General features: G+C 36.2%; 1 protein-coding gene across 17 annotated transcripts in view; it reads left to right on the plus strand.

The window, feature by feature from the left end:
* LOC149807575 (single-stranded DNA-binding protein 2-like) overlaps positions 1 to 21,598 on the plus strand; it is a 202,057-nt gene that overhangs the window by 26,248 nt on the left and 154,211 nt on the right. For 11 of the 17 annotated variants that reach the window (XM_089968132.1, XM_089968104.1, XM_089968144.1 and 8 more), the window contains exons 4-6: positions 991 to 1,075; positions 11,767 to 11,808; positions 12,714 to 12,767. In XM_089968132.1, coding sequence (XP_089824258.1) covers positions 991 to 1,075; positions 11,767 to 11,808; positions 12,714 to 12,767 — 181 coding nt within the window. The remainder of the gene's footprint in view (positions 1 to 990; positions 1,076 to 11,766; positions 11,809 to 12,713; positions 12,768 to 21,598) is intronic. The other 6 variants (XM_089968086.1, XM_089968195.1, XM_089968166.1 and 3 more) reach the window with 2 other exon arrangements.

Here is a 21,598-nt window from a genome sequence, read left to right on the forward strand (position 1 = left end):
AACTTTCAAAGATTAGTTTAGTCAAGTGTGCAGACTGGTTCACTAGATGTACCAGACCAAGACAAAGAAAGATTCATTGATTGGTTAAGTGGGATAAATCCTGAAATCTTGTGATGTCCAGGAAGTACAAAAAGTTCACAATTCCAGCTTCTTATTTCCTTGTTAAAAGATTTGTATGGATGAATAGCATCTTGCCTTCGTTTGTTGATATTGTGTTTGTTTTTTGAAGTATCTGTAATACTTTTACAAGTTTTCACCCTACTGCCATTGTATCTTTTTTGGTAGAGCCATGGACTCATAATTAACAGGTTTTGGGGTCGATACTTGCCCATGCCAGTCTTAGTTAGCTACCACAGTGTGACCCTGAGGAAGGCACTTGTATCCATGGTACAGCTGATAATTTTTAATTGTTTTTTAAAGTAACATAAACAAAATCAAAACTTCTTAGCTGGAACCAGCACTGCAAAGTCATTACTTATGAAGAATACCTTTGTTAAATGTTTATTACTTTATTGTTAAGTGTGTGTTGTGTTCATTACAAAAAAAGCGTATATTGTCAGAAATATATAATTAATCCTGCCCTACTCAGTTCCATGCAACATCTGGTGCATGCCCTATGTGTGTTCTGCACTTGTTGCATTCGTACTGTAAAGGTACCTGTAATCTGAACATACAGCTGAAATGCAAGTCAGCATAGCTTGAATTTGTGAAGAAAAGTACAGATGTAGATGGAGCTAGTCTTTTGAGAAGCACCTTCTGTTTTATAGGTGGACAAATTAAAGATCAACTTGATCCTTTTCCCTTGCTTTGAAATCACTGTTCCAGTTTTTAAGCGGTTTGCTTGTTTTTCTTTACATAAATCCTTACTTGGTATTATATTTGTATTACAGGTGTAATTTTGAAAATTAATGAAGATCACTTTGTCATGCTAGTGTTGTTTCTCATTTTGGTGGAGATTTAAAAAATCAGTTAATTCTTGTTCCTTTTCAGTGTATTTTGGGATTTGTATTGTGCAGCACCAGAGAGGAGAGATACCTGTGAACATTCTAGTGAAGCAAAAGCATTTCATGATTATGTAAGTATGTTGTAAACTCTCATGGCTGCTGTATTTGTTTGCATATGATTTTGTGATCATGCGTAGCGCAGATCCAGCTCTGTAGATGCGTTATGCAATAGAAGATAACTGTTTGCAGTTACATACGTGTTGTTGATAAGCAGTTGTGTTAAGAATCTATATTCTAGTGATCCATTGTATATTCTTGCTTACAAGTCGAGTCAAATTGCAAACAATGAAAAGATCCTGGCCTGTCGTATCATAATGCAGGGTTTATGTTATTTGTTCTACTTATTACACCAAACTGCACAGAACCAGATCTGCTGGCACATCATATGATGGCAGATCTGGGTCTGTTCCATTTGCAGTTGGACTTTACAGCGAGTATATATCGTATCTTGTATTTGGCTGACATTTATCAGACATACCATATTCCATCCGCATATGCTTTAAAATGTGAAAACCTTTCTTTTTGGTGATTATGTTGGAAATCTAAAGCAGTCTCTTAAAAAACTGTACTTTTACATTTTTCATCGCAAAGATGTTGGGAGCATTGTCGCAAGCCAGATGCAATGATCCACTATGCTTCTTTTGTTTTTGGTTCCGTGTTACGAGATTTGCTCATTTTTCATGAATATATATAAGCCAGCTTAGCCACCTGCTTTGTGCACAAGTAAATTTTCCTCGCAATGGTGAACCCTCATGATGTTTCATGTTTTTAACCGAGCCAACAAAAGTGTTTCTTCCAGAGACTTGCTGATCAATAAAGCTGGCATTTTATTGATGTTTACAAGAGTGCTACATTGTGTTGTTGATGACACTTTTTTGTTTATGCATATTCATAAAAAAAGAGGAAATCTTGTCACAGGCAGCCATTGTAGCATAGCAGATTGTCATTTATTGGGGGCTCTCACCAGTTTATATGTGTTTTTGAGAGAGTGATGTATGTAAGGTGAAGTTGTTCGCATTTGAAACATGCACAGTGGAGAGAATGTTGGCATACATCTATGCTATTTTGATGTAATGTGGCTGACATTTCTATGATATTGTACTTACGGATATTGTACATGATCTAAGCACACTGCTAACTAAAATGACTGCCTCCTTGTGCTAAAAAATTAGCCTGAATTAGTCTAAAGTACACTATCCAAAGCAGCTATTAAAATAGGGAAAATGAATTTTGCCCAACTAGACAATGCCAGCTTCTGAAAGTGCAATGAATGAATTACCAAATATATGAAATGTAAAAAAAAGTTATCGTCTTTTTTTTAAAAAATTTTACCTCTGACGTCCAGGAAGTGAAAATGACCAAGTGGAGCTAGCGATTTTTTGAAAGGTGCACGTCTGGAGTAAGGCCAAGCTGTATACTCTATAATCCATATTACACCCTTCAATCACAAACCAAAATATAGGGAATTTAAGGATCTTTGAACAATACCTAAGATATACAATTCTTTTTTAAATAGCCAGTATAACCAGTGAGGAAACCTGGGAAAATTCTTTTTCTTTAAAATTCTAACCCTATGCAAAATATGAAACTGTAGAGCACTGTATTGCTTATGACAGTGCAATAAGAGACAATTTACCACCAAAGTGGAGAGCTCCTAGCATAGACAAAGGGAACTAATTCATCTATATCATGTACATGTAATTGGAGTCAATCTGATGTCCAGTATGGCAGCCATGGCATCAGTCTTGAAAATCTTCTAATTGCTGAACAGAAATTTGTATTGACAATTTCTACATACAGGCTTGACACCTGGTTCCAGTAGGTGAAAACATTGGTTTACTCAGGTCTTATCATTCATCTTGCCTTACAAAATTTCTTAAAATGAATCTTTGACAATCTTGGGAATGGTGCCAATCTGATGTTATAGACATAGCCACCATAGAAGCCACCTTGAAAATGTACCCCTGAAGGGGTTTCACTGAAAGACATTTTTATGATTAGTTACACCTACCCACTTTTATTGACATCAGTTATGTCGACAAGCCGCATATTTTGCCAAAAAAGCAAAGTCCCGGTCCCTTGGTCTACTATTACTACCAAAATTGTCATGCTTATGTCGACGTCGAGATAATAAAATAAATGTACATGGTGACAGAAGACCTTGGTCCCAGCTTGAACAAATCCTTTTTTTCTAATCATTATGTCGACAAGCTGCCAGTTCCAACCCATACTTTGTTCAACAATTAGTTGATCTTGCTGCCAGCTGTTACAAGAGGAAATGGTTGTATTCTGAAATTCCTTGAAATTATTTTTGGCTAGTAGAGCATTAGTCTCTTTAAGGGACTTCTGTGGCGATCACGTAATCTCTGCCTGTTTTGGTTCATTCAACCTACTTGATGCTCTCAAGTGCCATCTGTGGCGAGATAAAATACATGACTTTTTCCAAGTCGTTAGATTCATTCAACTGTACTGCAGCATGGCTTTGTGAAGATCTTCATTCGAGAGACTGATTTTAAAAAAGTTTTTTTTCTGTAATGGGAGAATGGGGTCTTTACAGAAACTGAAAGAGTGATTTCATTGTCTGTTAAGATATAGCGAGAAATGTCTTTGTAGTTTCACTTGAAAATGCTTAACCGTAGCACAATGTATTAGTACAGATCCATGAATCAGGTGTACACAAGAAGTTGATATAACACTGAAATGTGTGGGGGTTTTTTTCCTTCAATTTAGAAATATTACTGTATTTTAACTGAAATCTTAAAAGTGTTTATGTATTTATAATTTTAAACACATGATGATATGATCCATCTTTAGGGAGACCAGATCGTATTATTTATTCTAAGTAATGAGTAAGTTTGAACTTATTTTATTTATTATTTTTGTAAATACAAGACTTTATACCCCTCACCTATATTTGGTGAAAAAGTTTTGATCTTGTAGGGTTTAAGGCCATTTTTCAGCACAAGATAGGCTATGCATGGCAGCCAGTATCAGTGGTGGAGGATGAACTTGGGAAAATCCCAGAAAGATCCACCGACCCACGAGAAGCTACTGGCAAGCCTTCTCACTTACCCACATTAGCCGAGCTCGAGACTCAAACACATGCAGGCAGAGGTGGGATGGCAGTGATCCGTAATGGTGAGTGCTTTAGACCAAATGGCCACTTGGGACCCCAAAAATGTTTTAGATAATTATTTGAAATTGATTCTGTTGGTTTCATCATAATCAGCATGATCCCAGTTGTGTTTGTGAATGCTCCTCAGGTACCATATTTTGATTTAATTTTACCCAACCATAACAGTGTAGACTTTGATCTGCCAGCATGTACTATTCTGGTAAATCTGCGGTCATGCAGTCTGCAATTGATCATGCTGTACACAATTTAATTAGGGTAATTATGAAGGCCCACAATAGTTGTCTACGGTTGATCATGCTGTGAATGAATTAATAAGGTAATTATGAAGGCCCATGGTGTAAGCTGTCAGCAGTTGATCATGCTGTAGATGAAGTAATTAGGTAATTATGAAGGCCTATGGTGGATGTTGTCTGCAGTTGATCATGCTGCATTGAGGTAATAAGGTAATTATGAAGGCCCAGGGTGGACGTTGTCTGCAGTTGATCATGCTGCAGATGAGGTAATAAGGTAATTATGAAGGTCCATGGTGAAATGTTGTCTGCATTTGAATGTACTGTACACAAATTAATAGGGTAATTATGAAGGCTCATAGTGGATGTTGTCTGCATTTGAATGTGCTATAGACGAGTTAATAGGGTAATTATGAAGGCAGGTAGTGGATATTGTCTGCATTTGAATGTGCTGTACAAAAGTTAATAGGGTAATTATGAAGGCTGATAGTGGATGTTGTCTGCATTTGAATGTGCTGTACAAAAGTTGACGGTAATTACAAAGACTGATAGTGGATGTTGTCTGCATTTGAATGTGCTATAGACGAGTTAATAGGGTAATTATGAAGGCTGATAGTGGATGTTGTCTGCATTTGATTGTACTGTACAAAAGTTAATAGGGTAATTATGAAGGCTTATATTGGATATTGTCTGCATTTAAACATGTTTGTACACAGGTTTATAGAGCAATTATTAAGGCTGATAGTGGATGTTGTTTGCATTTGAACATGCTGTACACCAGTTTATAATTATCAAGGTTCACCTGTAGACATGTTAATACGGTAATTACAAAACCCACATTGGATGCTTTCTACAGTTGATAATCTGTAGACTAGGGTAGAACTAGGGTAGTTGTGAGGATTCGTTGTGTATGTTGTCTGCAGTTGATCATGATATAGACAAGTTCATTTAGTAATTGTGAAGAACCATGTGCATGCTGCTTGCATCTGGTCATGTTGTACATGTTTTAATAGGATAGTGTAGTGGTCAATGATGTCTGCCTTTGGTCATGTATGAGTTGTGTGGGTTGTGGTGCATGATGTCTGTACTTGGTCATGCTTTGCAAGTAGCTGTGGCAGTTGTGAGGGTTGATTGTGTGTGTATGTTGTGTACATTTGGTTATGCTCTACACTAGTAACTAGGGCATTGGTGAGAGTTTATGGGGTATGTTGGTCATAATGTACAGGAGTTGAGAAGTTAGTTGTGAGGGGCAGAGGATGCATGTGTATTGAGTTACCAAAAGTATTTGGTCATCACCCACAGTGCATACTAACTAAAATTATATGTAGTGGAAGTGCATGTCTTAGGATACATCTGCTAATTCTGCTTTATCCACTCACTCCTGCCTTGAACAAGAATATTGATTGATTCACACACTCTTTGACACAAGGACCAATGGGGAGAGGGCCAATGTCTTGATAGCTGAGGATTCTGCTAGAACATCATGCTATTTGTTTTGCTGGTGCCCCTTCCATCCTCATTCAGACATGTAGGACCAGTGTGTCTCTGTATGCAGGAATCTTTATTTTGATCAGAACTTGAAACCTGCCTCAGTGGACACTTGTCATAAAGGACAATTATTGATAATGGACAATATTTATTAGAAGTCTTTTAATTAGGTTGTAAACATTCTAATCCATTTTAAGAACATCTCTTCATACAGGGATGTGTGCAGTTTAAGTATCTTAGATAGATTTCACTGTTATGGCTGGTTAGCAGAATCATTAGTATTGTTATTTAAAACCTGGAAGATTAAATAATTTTCACACACTAACAACTTTTAAGACGGACAATGTCTTTTTTTAGTTAAAGGGTTGGGTGGGATTTTTCAGACAAAGCATATAATTTTCAAATACTTCTGTGGAGCTTGTAGTAAGTTACTAAATAAAAAAAAATAGAGATGGGAGTCATTGGAAAATTATACATTTTTATTTTATTCTTTCAAATCCTATAGTTTTTTTAATTATCTCCCCATCTCCAGCAACCCAAGAGTGTCATCTAAGGTCTAAAACCTTCGTTATCATCTGCCCATTCACATGCCAGATCTGATCACCCTCCCTCTTTTGATGTCGGCAGACCAAGAACTGAGTGATGGATAGAGGGATGCATGGACGAACAGATATGACCTTTGACCTTTCATGCTATAAAATGTATCTGTAAAAGTGTGCATGCATTAACAACCATTTCCGATTTGAAATGTCTCATCTAAACCTGGAACTGCATCGTCAGGAGTTTGTATCCTGGAGCATCAGTTGTTCATTTCACTATGTTCACTTTCGATATTTAAATAAAACGTTTACCAGTTGTTTCAGCTTTATGTAGTGAACTGCTTCATTAATATCAAATATGTCATGGAACACGTCAAACTTTCTCTGATAGATTATTATTGAAAATGAAAAGTACCATTAAATTAAGCTTCTACAGAAGTAAATCTCCCTGCTCGTGAAAGTTGAGCCATGACAGTTGAAAGTAAACCTTACCATCATGAATTTTTGTAGAAGAGTTCATACAACTGTATCTTTGTATCTTGCATACAGGAATTAAGTGTACATGAATACTGGTTGGGTAGTTGATACTTGGTGGGAGATGCAAAACTGAGAAAACAAGGAAGTGCAAACTTGCCTTCAATTAGAACTGGCCTCGTAGAGGATGCACTTCCTTCAGTTTGATTTGTTGTGGGGGGGGGTATTATTTACTGTTGGAGTTCGAAATCATTCATGATTTATGGTAAAGCTACACTGGCATAGTTGACAAATATTATTTCACATAGTTTGGCAAGTACAACTCAACTGGTGGCAATTTGAATACTTTATGCTATTTTTGAGACACATTAAAAGGCAGACCAAAAACTTCAGTTTAGAAATTGTAAGGTCTTCTGCATGTTATTGGTTTCTACTCTAATGTACTCTAGGTCCACCAAAACAATTAGGTCATTGTGGGAGGCTTCTTAAGGGTATATGATTGAAGTAGGACATCACTGAAAATTAAAGAGTAAAAGTGGATGAAATGAAAGTGAGCTATAAGGAGCAAATAAATGAGTTCAAAATGGACATAAATAAATTAATACTACAGTATTGAAAATTCAGATTTAAGTGTAAGCTAGCACAATTTTATGAATATTATGAAATATAATAATTGAGTTGACTATGAAAGCTTTTTGTATTACCATAAAAAAAAGTTTGAAGAAGGATTCACTTTTGTAAGGGGAGGGTGGAGCCATGAAATCATATTACTGTACATATAACATCAACTCCCTCCAAACTGCCTTAGATTTGCTTGTTTCCACATGTCCAGCAAAATTTGAAGGTGCACATCCATTGCATAGTCAGTATAAACATAATTTCATTATTGTTATTATAATCAAAGGAGTCCATAAAATAGAGGGTGGAAAAATTGTGAGATGAGGTGTGCCAAGTTTTTAGCTCGGTTATTTAAAATATACTTGGCACTTAAAGTACAACAATTTTTAAGTGTTAAAATAGTTCCAAATATTTAATGTTTAATTATTTTATATAAAACTAATGCAGATGAAGTACGCAAGTTTTTTTTTTTTTTGCAGATAAATTCTTATAATGCATTTTACTGAAAATAGGAGTTCAGGGATTGATAGGAAATAGTACAGTAGAACCTGTCTTGAAAGACCACCCCATCTGCCAGAAATAATGGTCTCATAACAGGTCCTAACATTATATAATCAATAAATCTGCACGGAGATTCTTGTCTCTCAAAACAGGTGGTCTCTGATGGCAGTGGTCTCCCAAGACAGGTTTTACTGTTGTAAGATTATCAGCCATGTACTCATCTTTAAACCTCTCCGCAGTTTGACTTTTCTAAGCTCCAGTGACTCTTCCAGTGATTATTAGAAAGGGTCCCCACAATGATGCTTGCATACCTGCATCATTTGGTTACTTGTTTACCGACTAGTCTTTGGTTTTTGTTCACTGGCACAAAAGGACAGCTAGAAATGGAAATTTATATCCAGTATTGTCATGCCAATCAATTCATGTTTCACATACATCATGATATTTCACTGACATGTGCATAAAAACGGCTGAAAATTCTGAACAAACATAGCATGAATTCAAGCACTTGAACAAAAAAGAAGAAATTTTTTTGGGATGTAACACAAAACAAAGATTCCATAAAACTGAAATTCCTATGAAAGCAAGAGCTAGAATCGCAGTGGAGAAACTAATATCAATAATAATTTTGCTTTCTGTGTCATATAATATGAATGAAAATGTATCACTCTCTCTGATAATACCAATGATAATATAGTTCTCTGTATCATATAAAACCAATGATGATATTGATTGCTGTGTCATGCAGTTTTTTTTTGATTTGTGATTTTGTCTTTGATAGAAGCCACATTTAAAGACTTCATGAACAATGATCCTTCTGTAGAAGCAGTAGGACCTCATCTCGAATCCATGAATTTTGATACTGACAACAAAAAAAATTCTGTGTTTTTTCCTAACCAAAACATTCATAATTAAATGCAAAAGATACAAATAATAAATTGATGGTATATGAACCCATGGTTAAATCGGTCTCCGAACTGTGGCCAGGTCTTAGCTAAATCAGTCTCCAGACCGTAGTTATGTCATGGCCAAATCAGTCTTTAAACCATGCCTAAATTAGTCTCCAAACCATGGCTAAATCATGGTTACATCAGTTTCCAAACCATGGCAAAGTCATGGCCAGATATCTTTACAAACTGTGGCCATGTCATAGCCAACTTGGTCGTCAAAACCCATAGCTACCTCATGGCTAAATCAGTCTCCAAATCTTGGCCAAGTCATAGCTGAATCAGTCTTCGAACTTGGCCAAGTTGTAGCTGAATCAGTCTCCAAACCTTGGCCAAGTCATGGCCAAATCAGTCTCTGAACCATGGATATCTTGCAGCTAAATCTGTTCTCGAGCCATGGCGAAGCACTGACTAAATCAGTCTCGAAACTGTGGCCTGGTTGGGGCTAAATCAGTCTTCATGCCTATGCTGTCTCGTCAGTTTTGAGGCTAACCAAACCAGATTTCCAAATTCCAAACCAGATTTCTGGCAAGATTGCCAAAAGGAGAATGTTTTAGAATAAAATTTGTGCCATCATTTTCTCAATTCATTTTTAAAGAATTGATCAGAGGAGTTTTTTCCTTTTCTTATAGTCTCTGTATCCAGATTGCAAAATTTCTTTCTAGTTGTCCATCCTTACATTTTTGTCCTTCCCTCCATCCATTCTTACCAACTCTCTTTATTAACCAAATATCATGTGCTGCTTGATAATCATGTGACTTTTGCTGAGAACGATTTTCAGCATTCTACATTATCATTTAGCAGATTTTTTGGACTAGTCCACTTTTGTGTACACATTAACGTAATTATTATTGAATTTCAACCAAATTGTATTGGCTGCTTGATATTGATTAGGCCCTAACTGAGTATTATTGTACGAGTGTTACAGCGTTAAATAGAGTTGTAGCCCCTGATTGTCAGACCCACCCATTTTGGATTTTACACAGTGACTCCCTTAATTATTATTGACAAAACACTTGGCAGAGTTTGTCATTGCTATACATCTTCATGTAGCAGAGTTTTGGCCTCTGATTGTTGGACTTTTGTTTTTGTACATTCGTGCTTTTTCAGGCATTCAGTTTGGTACTTGCAGTGTCCATCTTGAAAATCATTGTATTTGTTCTAGTCCTGAATGGAGGGTTGTATCAACATGGGGTTCATGCTAAAAGACTTAGATCGGCTTATAAATTTGTGCAATCAATATTGTTCCCCCATCAGATATGGCTGCCATTACGTCCTTTAAATGACTTTTCAAACACCACAATGCAGAAAATCGTCCAAACTTTACAAAAGGCATTCTGGCATTAAGTTTTGGACAAATGATGCCATCAGATATGGCCATTGTTGCTATAAGTTCAAATTTACCACATTTCCTTTGATTTTGATGTCTATTGCGACTCCTATGTATTCGGTTTTTGCAGAGATTTTACTTGAGAACGCCTGGTGTTCAAGTAGTCAAAAGAGCTGGCCTTTACATACCACTGCCATCTCATCTGTGTCCATACAAATGTTCAAGTTTTGTGCTCAGCCAATGTGGATATGTGAGAAAGCTTACCAGTAGCTTCCCATGGGCCAACGGTTCCTCCAGGGGTTTTTCTGGGCTCTTCTGCCACCATTTGTACTGGCCATCTTGTATAGCCTATCATGTGCTGAAAATGTCATCGAACCCACAACAACATATATGTCACTCAAAACGTGATCTTGCAGATGTTGTGATGGACAACCAACTCTTATAAGAAACGTAATTTATAGTATGTAGGATTTATAGGTAGGAATCCAAGTAATTCCAATCATCTGATTGGACAAGACAGACATGGCCCATCAAGGTTGGAAGTTGCGAGTAAATTACTTGAAATGTCAACCAGAACTTTAAATTGGCAGGTAAATTTTGCAGAACAGTCACTGGCTGGCAAAAAAATTCAACCTTAACCCCCAAGGCTCAAGCTCGTTGATCTTGATCACAAGGGCTCGTATTGTTGCTTACAATTTACCAGTTGTTATGAAATGTACTATAAAAAAACTACAAGAGAGGACATTTCTCCTGCAACCTGTTTATAAATTAGTGCTGATATTCAAGCTACATTTTGCATAACAAAATTTGGTGACCAAATGTTTGCAAATGGCAACATTATTTTTAAGTGGGTAACCATTCTGGGACCAATATGTTAAACCTACTTGGAGCCCTGTCCATTTATATTGTACACTGACGGTTGAACCTGTAGTGTGGAAACACAAAATCATTGATGAATCAGAAGTCAGTTTTGCAATATTTTTGCAGAAGACATCACAATGAACAATTCTAGGAAGTTTAGAAATTGTACCTCTTTCTGAGGATGGCAGTTATTCCTGGTCAGAGCCGACATTTGGGTCAGAGACACGAACCTTATGATTGTGATTGTCAAGCTTCCAAGAATGTGCTGCCATTGAAAAAGTCAGAAGTTTATAAGTTTCATTCAAAGTGGTTTGAGAAATGGTCATTTCTATTAATACACAATGCATGAATGATGTGCAACATACATGTCAAGCATAATAAGAATAATGCATTCATGACGGGATAAAATTACCAAACTAGTACTGCTGAAAGATAAGCAACCCTTAAGTTGTGAGGCACTTTGGCCCACTTTTGTTCAGCAGGATTTTTTTTTATATAAGGGAGTTGGCCCATTTTGTAATAAACAGTACTGATAAATTGCTTGCAAGTTGGATAATACATAAAGAAAATTGCTGTGAAATAAGTTGAAAAATTGTAAACTTTGTAATTTTATAACTGAAAATGTTATCTCTTTGCAGGGTTTTGTAAATTCAGGGTATGGGGTAAATGGAATAGCACATGTAAGTACTTAATTCTTATTATGAGTAACTTTGTAAATACTACGATACTTATTTCCGCCCTTTTCATTGTGCAATTCTTTTATTTTCTCATTTTTCTATGATTCTGTTTTGTTTTGTGTGATTTGTGTGTGGCCATTTTAATGCTTTTGAGTTGTGCATTAATTTTTTTCATCCATGCTAATACTTAAACAGATGCTCAGGTTTTATCCAGGTGTCTGTTTGATAAGTTCTGAAACTAAATATTTATTTTTGGATGTTTTTGATTTTAAAAAATTACATTCACTGATATTGCGATGATGGGCTAACAATAAGACTTTTCTAAAAAAAAGCGACCTTTATAAAATTGAATTAGATTACTTTTGGAATATGGATTGGATTCATGAACAGACAGGATTTTTGGATTTTAATCTTTTTCAGTCGATTTGATTTTCATAAGGGCCAATTTTAACATACTTGTTACACTGTCTGCCATCCAATTAAAAATATTTTGATTCTTTGAACCATGTCAGCAGTACAAGCATAATCATTTCATGTACATCGTACAAAGCAATATTTTACTTAAAGTTAAATAGTTTTGACTGAACTGTCTGCTCTTTGATAATTGGCGCCTCTTGGTGTTTTGCTGTAATTTGCATCATTTTGAAAACATTGAAACCATACTGCAAAATTGCTGTGATTTCACTGTTATTCGTGGTGTGCCAGTTTTCATGGTTCTCGTGGTTGCTTCAAACCACAAATTTAAATTCCTCGTGAAAGTTAATATGCAAAAATTTTGAGACACATATCCATGTAAGGGGTATTTTTTCACAAGACCATCAAAAATTGATTCCCTCGACAATCAGTGATTTCACAGTACTTTCCACCTGCAGAAACTGTATCGAATGCAGTTTGTTTTTCTGTTTAAGCTACCCACCCTTGAGGATGCTGTTCTGTCTGAGTCATCTATATTCAAAATTGAGGTATTTAGACAAAACAAGACAACAACAACAAAAAAAAAAGACTAAATCAGCCGACCTGTTAATACATGTGTCTTGGTGTGTTGGCAAATCCTGTATAGCACACATCCAGCTACAAACAGCTTAGACCTAGATTTAGTGACACATTATGCACCAGCATATTGGTGTCTTTGCCATGGTAGCTCAGTTTGGTTGAGTATTAGATTCATAATATAGCGGTTGCAGGTTCAACATGACCCAGGTCAGCCCATGTTGGTATTTCCATGGGAATGGCACTTTCCTCCCATTTCCTCTGCATTACAGGAGGGAGTTGAGGTAGCTCGATTGTGTGTTGAACTGTCCAAGGGTTGAAGGTTACATATCAATCAAGGCCAACCCAGGTCAGCTGCCAAGATGTGTCCTTGAGAAATGCACACTACTTTCATTTCTTCTGCCTGATATAGCCAACAATTTGCTGTTAAAATCAAATAGTCAACTAACCCAGCAACCAGCACCTTTGACATGATGTAGCCAATATTGTGTTCAAAGTGTCTTGAAAAGGCCCCCCATCCCTGATCATTTTGCTGTTTGTTTGAAAGCATAAAAAAAAAATATTTGGAACTATGTAGACTCTGATATGCCGGTACATCTGTGTCTGTGCTGTTTCTATTTGGGTATGTTATATACAGATGAGTAGAAAGATTCCCATTATTCCTCTCCCCATCCCCAATTTAGACACGTGTATTAATCTTGTCTCTGTCTGCCTATCCATTTGTCTCTGTATATTTCTCATAAAAGTCTTAGAAAATTATATCGAGACTAAATTGGTTTGTAAGATTGACTTTAATTTTCAGCACCTTTCCACATGCATTTGATTTTTCTAGAACAGCCTTAAAGGAGACTTTGTCCCGATTTTCAAGGGATTTTTCCAAATATATATAATTATTTAAGATAATTCAAGATTAGCATCAGGGAGGTTGCCAGTTTTTCTCACATGTTTTGCCAGCTGTTCGAGTCAGCAGCTAAATGTAGTTTATTTTATAGGAGAAAGTCTAACTTGGTTGTTCAATGGATTGCATGGTCTTACTGATCCATTTTATTTACTGATGTTGCCGACATACATATTTTTAAAACTACGTTATTTACTCTTAGAAAAAAGTGTTTGTGATGAATACCATATTATATCGGTGAAACTTTTCTCTGAGTTTGGAAGTGACTGCAGTTTTTGTTGCAGGCATTGTAGATCCTGCAGAAGCATTCTGTTTGCATGCCCCGACAGTATTTCGGGTTGCTCAGTGAATGTTTTCATGATCTGAATTTATTGTTAGAGGAGTACAAAAAACTACCAAGATGATTCTAAAGACATGTATAAAAACAGGGTCCTGTTATTAAAGTGGCTATTGATATCCGTTAAAATGAAACATTCGCAAGTTGAGCATAGTGCAGCATGCACATTGTCAATGGCTCACATATAAATAGCCATCGACTTTCAGACAAATGTACATCATTGGATGGGGTGGGGTTGAGTTTAGAATCATTTCAATTTAATGGCATCATTTCGGTTATTGCATGCGATGTACATGTTTAGAATTGTTCGTAATTATTGCATTATTGCTTATAATGTGGAGGTAGTTGTGGATTCCATTCTGTTTTAATGAAGAAAACGTAATTAGTAGGGTTCTCTTTGCTTTACATTTAATAATTGGGATCAAAATTGGTAAATGAAAGTTCATTGTATTGCTTGATCTATCATCAAACACAGTAGTTGTTGCACATTAAGATGGAAGGAAGTTTTCAGATTTTAACAATATATTATATTTTGTAAGATTGTGTATAACAAACACATAATAGAATATATATATCGAAATATCGATCAGTGAAAATAGTATGTAATGCCTGCTGGTGACAACACTCCAAGAAATAAAAACAAAACAACGAAGTCTTGTCAAAGAAAATTTGTTTTAATTTTACTTCTTACTTTTGTTTTAATCTGATCACTATGAATTTGATGATTCCTCTTTATGGGAGAGCCTGTTATTGCTTCTTTGAGAACTTATGTAGTGCTAACACTGCAGCTAAGCTGGATTCATTTAAACAGCTGACGAAAACCTAATTGTTCTTTGACATGACACAACAAGCTAATTAACAGATTGTCGTTGCCAGTTACAATAAATATGTCTGAATTGCAGTAATACCTGTATGCAGAGTTGGCTTTATTTCTTGTTAAAGTAACACATCGTGCACAACTTCAAAGTTGTTCTTGTTAAAATTATGACATCGTACACAACTTCAAAGTATAATATAGTTCAAAGTTATAATAAAAGACATAAATTTGTCTTTCCTTGGTCTCTTTTTTTTTATACATTCTGATCTGTTTGTAGTGTAACAGGACCATGCAAGTGCCATGTGCCAACTGTTTTTATTGGTACAAACTCTTTAGAGTTGTATTCAGTCACTGTCATGTGCTGCTGACGATGTAACATTTAAAATTGCAATTGATGGGTTTACTTGGTGCTTTACGACATTAAGCAGGAAGCTTACTATTAAAAGAACTAGAGGGTTACTGCAGTACTTCATCTATCTTAAATGTCCTGTCATCTAATTTTATTGATTTCTTTAAAATCCATATGATGAAATAAAATAAAAATTATAATTTTCAAATGTAAGCGAAAGTTACAAGAACACTACTCGAAACAAATCCCTCAAACTGTTAACCAAAGTAGAAACAGTTGGAGGAGCAACAGCAGACATGTATATGTATGTAGTCAGACAAAAGGGATAAGTAGTAAAAAGTTTGGAAATGGCTACATTTTTAAGAGGAAAAAAATATAGTAAGCCTTTGCAATAATTTATTTAGATTCGCAACTTGAGGATTTGTGAGCACATATTTTATCCATCTCCGTAACAGTTATCAAGTAGTTGCCTTCCAGTCGTCAACATGCATTCAAATATTTGCGAATCTGACTTCTTGGAATGATTTGAAAACACTTTTCTTTCTCCAATTAATTACTTGCCAAGCAGATTGTATCGTGTCTCCAGTAATTATTACATAAACAACATATTAGGCCACTTGTTGATTCTACATTTTTCTAAACTGCTCCGGTGGCCTAGTGGTTAGAGTGTCCACCTCGGATGCGGGAGGTCATGGGTTCGATCACTGGCCAATTCATACCAAAGACTTACAAAAATGGTACTAACAGCGTCTTCGCTTGCTGCTCAGCATTAAGAGGTTATTGTTAGGATTTGTCGGCCTGGTGTCAGGATAATGTGACTGGGTGGGATATCATGCTACATGTCTGCGGCATGACGCCCCAGTGCTAGACATCACTATAAACTGCCACACTGCAGACATCATAGCGATAAGACAAAAATTGTTAAAGCTATGTTAATAATTCCAAATCTCACACACACACACACACACACATTTTTCTAACATTAACAACGCTTTGAACAAAGTCCTTTTGATAGTTAATTATTAGAGACAAGTGCCTTTTATTTCCAAACACACACCTGTCAAAGAAATCTCACAAGTTGTAATTTTTTAGTAGTTAACACCTAGTCGCGATAAAACAGGTGACATGCATCAGAACAATCTTTGAACAATCTGAGAAACTGCCAGAGGCTAACTTTATATTGGAAAGTCGGTGAATCCCTTATTCGTACAAATGTTATGACCACATTGAGAAGTTAAAATATAAATATTTGTTTCATTTTTGTCAAAAATTGTTTTAAATTAGTAAATATTCACATTACCATGTCTGCATGAGAAGATGTGAGACTGACATTGACTACAAGATGGAATTGATGCATACACTACATTAAGAAACCGTAGCCAGGTATGCAGAAGAAGAATGCGTTACATATAAATGCTAAATAAAGGTATTGATACATGTATTATGGCAAGATAGAAGGGTATAAAACTTGCACAACACAAAGCATTAGGAAATAACAATAACATTTCTTGTATCTTGCATCCCTTTTCAATTTGAAGGACTTTGGGTAGTGCTTTGACAATTTGAGCTTTCCCAAACTGAAACTGAGCTTGTCCCCAGATCAGAGCAAATGGATTTGATAATCCGTGTGTGTGTGTGGTTGCTTTATACTGGGATACATTATATGGATAACTAATTCAACCAGCATCATTGGATCCAAGACTAAACCCATGTTATATCAGTGTTACACCAAGGTTCATTGTAGTGAGGGATTTTATACACTGTTGAATAGATATATTTTTATATCTATGTTACACTGTGGTTATTGATTGTGAGGGATTTCATATACTGTTCAGACCGCTCCGGATGCAGGAGGTTGTGGGTTCGATCCCCGGCCGAGTCATACCCAAGACTTATAAAAATGGTACTAACAGGTGCTTCGCTAGGCACTCAGCATTAAGAGTTTAGTGTTAGGACTGGTTGGCGTGGTGTCAGGATAATGTGACTGGGTGGGACATCATGCTGCATGTCTGTGGCATGATGTCCCAGTGTTAGACGTAACTATAAACTGTCACATTGCCGACATCGTAGCAATATAACTGAAAAATTGTTAAAGCCACGTTGAAAATCCAAATCACACACACTCATATACTGTTCAAGTGAAGTATTTTTATGAAATCAGTTTTAATGTTTTGAGTATTTAAATTCGTGGATGGAGAAGGGAGAAGGGTGTTTCCTTGTTCATTGCAGATGGATCATGGATAGAAAAGGGGTTTCTCTGGTTTTTAACATGGTTTGGGTCTTCAGGTTCGGGGTTTGTTGAACCCCCCCCCCCCACCCCACAAATGGGTGAATTGACGGTAGATGGTATACATTGTACAGCACTGTTGGGGAATAAAAACAATAAATTTAAGGATTGGCTGGTAATTCTAAAAGCTTTAAAAGGCATATGTGGTCGTGCCAGCCATATTGGCCATCCCTTGTGTAAGTTAATTTTGAATTTGATATACTTGGGTGTGATTCAGTCTTAAACAAACGGCATGATATGACATGTTTTATGTTCGACATACAGATGGATAAATACAACAAATACATGGGTGCCCTTTGAATGCTAAGGGAACCATTAGATCCTAGATTTCTTCATGCGAGATGTGCTAAAAAAAATGTATTCTTTAAAATAGAATTTTCGACTTTTAGAAAAGCTTTCTTTTGTCCTTAGTAGTATCAATACGACGGTAATCAATGTATTCACCATGGAGTGGTCAATAGTTCAAGATTGAGGAGCATGTATACAATTATTTCTGGGTAGAAGGTTTCTACCGTCAGTGTGCAGAATTCTGGGCCGATGTATTGTCACGGTGAGAGGGGGGATGGGTTGTCAATATAAACATAAATAATTTATTGATTGCTAACCTCAAAACATAGCACATTCTATTCTTGACAGCTTTGGTAGCTTTTAAAATAAAAAGTTTCTATTCGGCTGTTCTTTTTAAATCAGATTTTTAAATAATCAAGTGAGCACATGTATGTAAGTTTTACTCCCTCAGGGAAAGTGGCTAGCTGGAGTGGGACCGACTGCTTGGTGGTAGTGGTGCTGGAAATCAATAGCTGGGGGCTGGATTCTAGTGCAGGTGAAGTTGGGGCGCCATAGGGAAAATGTATGGGTGACATTTTGCCTAGATGAACTGTAGTTTCTTAGTGTGGCTATTCGGGGGTGAGAAAATTGGGCTTGAAGTTTAAGATATATTTGAATAAAATAACTTGTTTACGAGACTGCATTTTTTAAATATATATATAGAAAGAGTCCTCTCTTGTGCCCCTCACTTGGTAGCTACTGTGACGTGTGTGAGAATGCTGTAAAACTATAATTTCTAAAACCTTTGCTACTTATTCTGTACATACAAATTACATTGCTGTAGATATTGTACGATTTCCCCCAAGTGTATTACCTGGCTTAGATGACTGTTAATTCTATAGGATTACATTCAGGATAAGTTACAAGAAAGGAAGACAAAAAACAATAAAAACTAGACAGTAATACAAAATATTGTCCAACTTCTTTTGGGCTGACTATGAGGTTGGAAGGGTGTTTAGTTGTCAGATTTGGCAGGTGGTCATTCAACATACTGTAAGTTTGTTTTACTGCAGTTTTTTTCTTTCTTTTCTGTCCCAGAACTGGAATTTTTCCATTTTATTTTGATAATTAGCCAATCCATAAATTGAGCCAATGGGTTAGAATTCTGCGTCCAATCTACTGGGGGGAAAATATTTTACTCTGATACTATCTGCATTCCCATGCCAGAACAACTCTGGAAATGTACTGGGCTCATTTATAAGATGGGTCCAGCTGCAAACAACATAGATCCTGATCTTCCATTGCATAATGCACTGGCATATCAAGGACTGTGTTGTTTGTTTCTACCTAATAGACAAAAAATTAAAGTTTGTTTTCACAAACCAACTAACCCTATTTTATCCCACTGGTGGATCCTACATTAATTTCATTTGAAAAGTTGGAAAACAAGTTGTTAGAAGAGTCTGGTAATTTATTCAGCACATACAAGAAGATATATACCTCATGCTTGATACAAATATGGCACACTTTAATTTTTAAAAAAAAAACAAAAAAAAAAACAAACAGTACACACGTTAAGGATTACAGAAAATCCATGAAGGATCTTAATCCTTTCATGCTGTTTCCATCATGGACCTAATGTATGGGTTTCAATTGGTTTGGTGTCAGACGGCACAGCAACACAAGTACGCTATATAGTGCTGAGTCAGTTGTAAAGTTCCTTGTCCAAGGACACCATGGTAGTTGACCCAGGTTGGTCCAATGGTAGGAGTCTAACCCACACCCTTTTTGTTTGTGAGGCCGGCACGCTAACAACTTTGCAACTCTGGATTGGCCATGTGGTGACTTGTAGTGGACAGATCAAGTTATATTGTCCCAGTTTGAAATTCACAGTAACATGGTTATGTAATACAAGACATTCATTACATCACATGGAATTTACGTGTCTGCTCAGCTACAGTTTGCAGTGCATAATGCTGTTTTCAGGTTGTAACCAATGCCATTTTATATTCAAAGACTCCACCTAAAATGCATTCACATGTGTATTGCAAGAGATTAAAGGTAAATTGATCAAGCAAAGATTTCTGAGACTATTTAGATGCTTCACAAAATATTCAAAGTTTAGTGATTGTAATTTTAATGAAAGATTCTACTTTTAAACAATCACAAGATAAAAGAAATCACACATATATATTAGCGGGTTTCATTCTCCCTGTTACTTTAACAAGTTCCTATGCAATGAAATATACATAGTGCTATCCAAAATAAAATCTGTACTAGTCCATCCGCTGTTTAGTACTTGCGACCAGAATGTACATCTTGATGGCGAATATTCTCAGGAATTTGATACATGTTTACCATACAATAGTCTTGTTTTTGCACAGACTATACAAACCAGAGGCTGCATCTTGCAACAAACAACTTAAAAATTATATTTAGGATTGCTGGTTCATTCATCGGATGAGTTCAATATTATCAAGTGGATGTGAGAAGGCGATGAAAAAGTGTATTAATTTACAGCACATTCAGCATTCCCTCTAAGCTGTGCGCGTGCATGGCCGCGCAGCTGCTCAGACATCCCCACACAGCTGAATTGTTCTCTGTGCAGCAGATCAAAATTACCAAATATTCAATCCAACATTAATGCAAAAGTCTATCCAAAATGCTTGCACAATGCAGCACGCATAGCATGCACATCTACCATTCATTTAGAGGCAACACTGAGCACACTTACTATACTCTGTGCTTTATGTAATGTTAAGCAAAAATGTTGCTACTTACCATTTTATAATTCAAAAAGAAACGTTTAGCATTAAATATTGAATTTGAGTATCAGTTGCAGCCAATCATTATTTGTTTATGCATCGTAGGCAATTTAAAAAGAATCTGAATAACTGGACAATGCCGAAGTTCTCGTGGAAATTATTATATGAATGCCAAAGATTCATTCCCCCCACCCTGAGGGTTAAACTATTTGGGATTAGACTTCTTTTTCAAACTGAGAATCCAATCCCCGATTTTAAAATCAAGGCAATGACAATGTTTATGAGCATGATAAATGATGAACCCGTAGAAGAAAACGAAGAAGTGAAATGAGAATGATGTTGAAGAATGATCTTGAAGAGAGGAATAATGCTTATGATAGGGAAAAGTGTAAATCGATATTCAAGCAGACATGGACAAAGAAATCGCCGATTTTTAATGAGATCAATGTTATGAAGTGTAACTGGTATAGAAAGTTTATGAAAATGGGCACAGAAAAAAGTCCTGATAACCATAACCAAGTTTTGTTTTATGGTAAACTTTTACTGAATATGTTCAAGTAGCCTTGCTATGATGGTGATATTTAAGAAGAAAAGGGTTATTAGTCTCGATTTGTCTAACAATGTTTTGTGGGAAGGACCCGTGAGGATTCAACTGGACCAGTTAATTTCTCAATCTGGTGTTTATGCTTTGTTGGAAGGATTAGTGAAGATTCAGCAGAACTTGTCTGCTGGTCATTTTGGCTCCAGTGAAAGTTATGTTAAATTCAAAACCTGCATGTGTACTTAGCTTTAGTTGATGTGTCATACGAGTGAAATTTGTATTTGTGCCGTCATCTAATGAAACGTTGTTGTTTGGGGGTTGTGAGACTGAACAAAATTGGTTAAATCAGCCTGATATAATGGGAAGATGGTTTACTTGTTCCTAGAATATTACAGAAGTGAAATGGCCAACTCTTAAGTTACGTTAGGCTGGTGAACAATATCAGGCCTACTATGGACTCCTGTTTTATTGATAAGCTAAAATGGATTTCAGTCACTTTGGTTGACTTCTTTTTGAAGAGTCTAAATAATGGGTACGATTTT

This window comes from Sinohyriopsis cumingii, chromosome 1 (genome assembly GCF_028554795.1).
Source record: "Sinohyriopsis cumingii isolate HCF-2022 chromosome 1, ASM2855479v2, whole genome shotgun sequence".
Lineage (NCBI taxonomy): Eukaryota > Metazoa > Mollusca > Bivalvia > Unionida > Unionidae > Sinohyriopsis > Sinohyriopsis cumingii.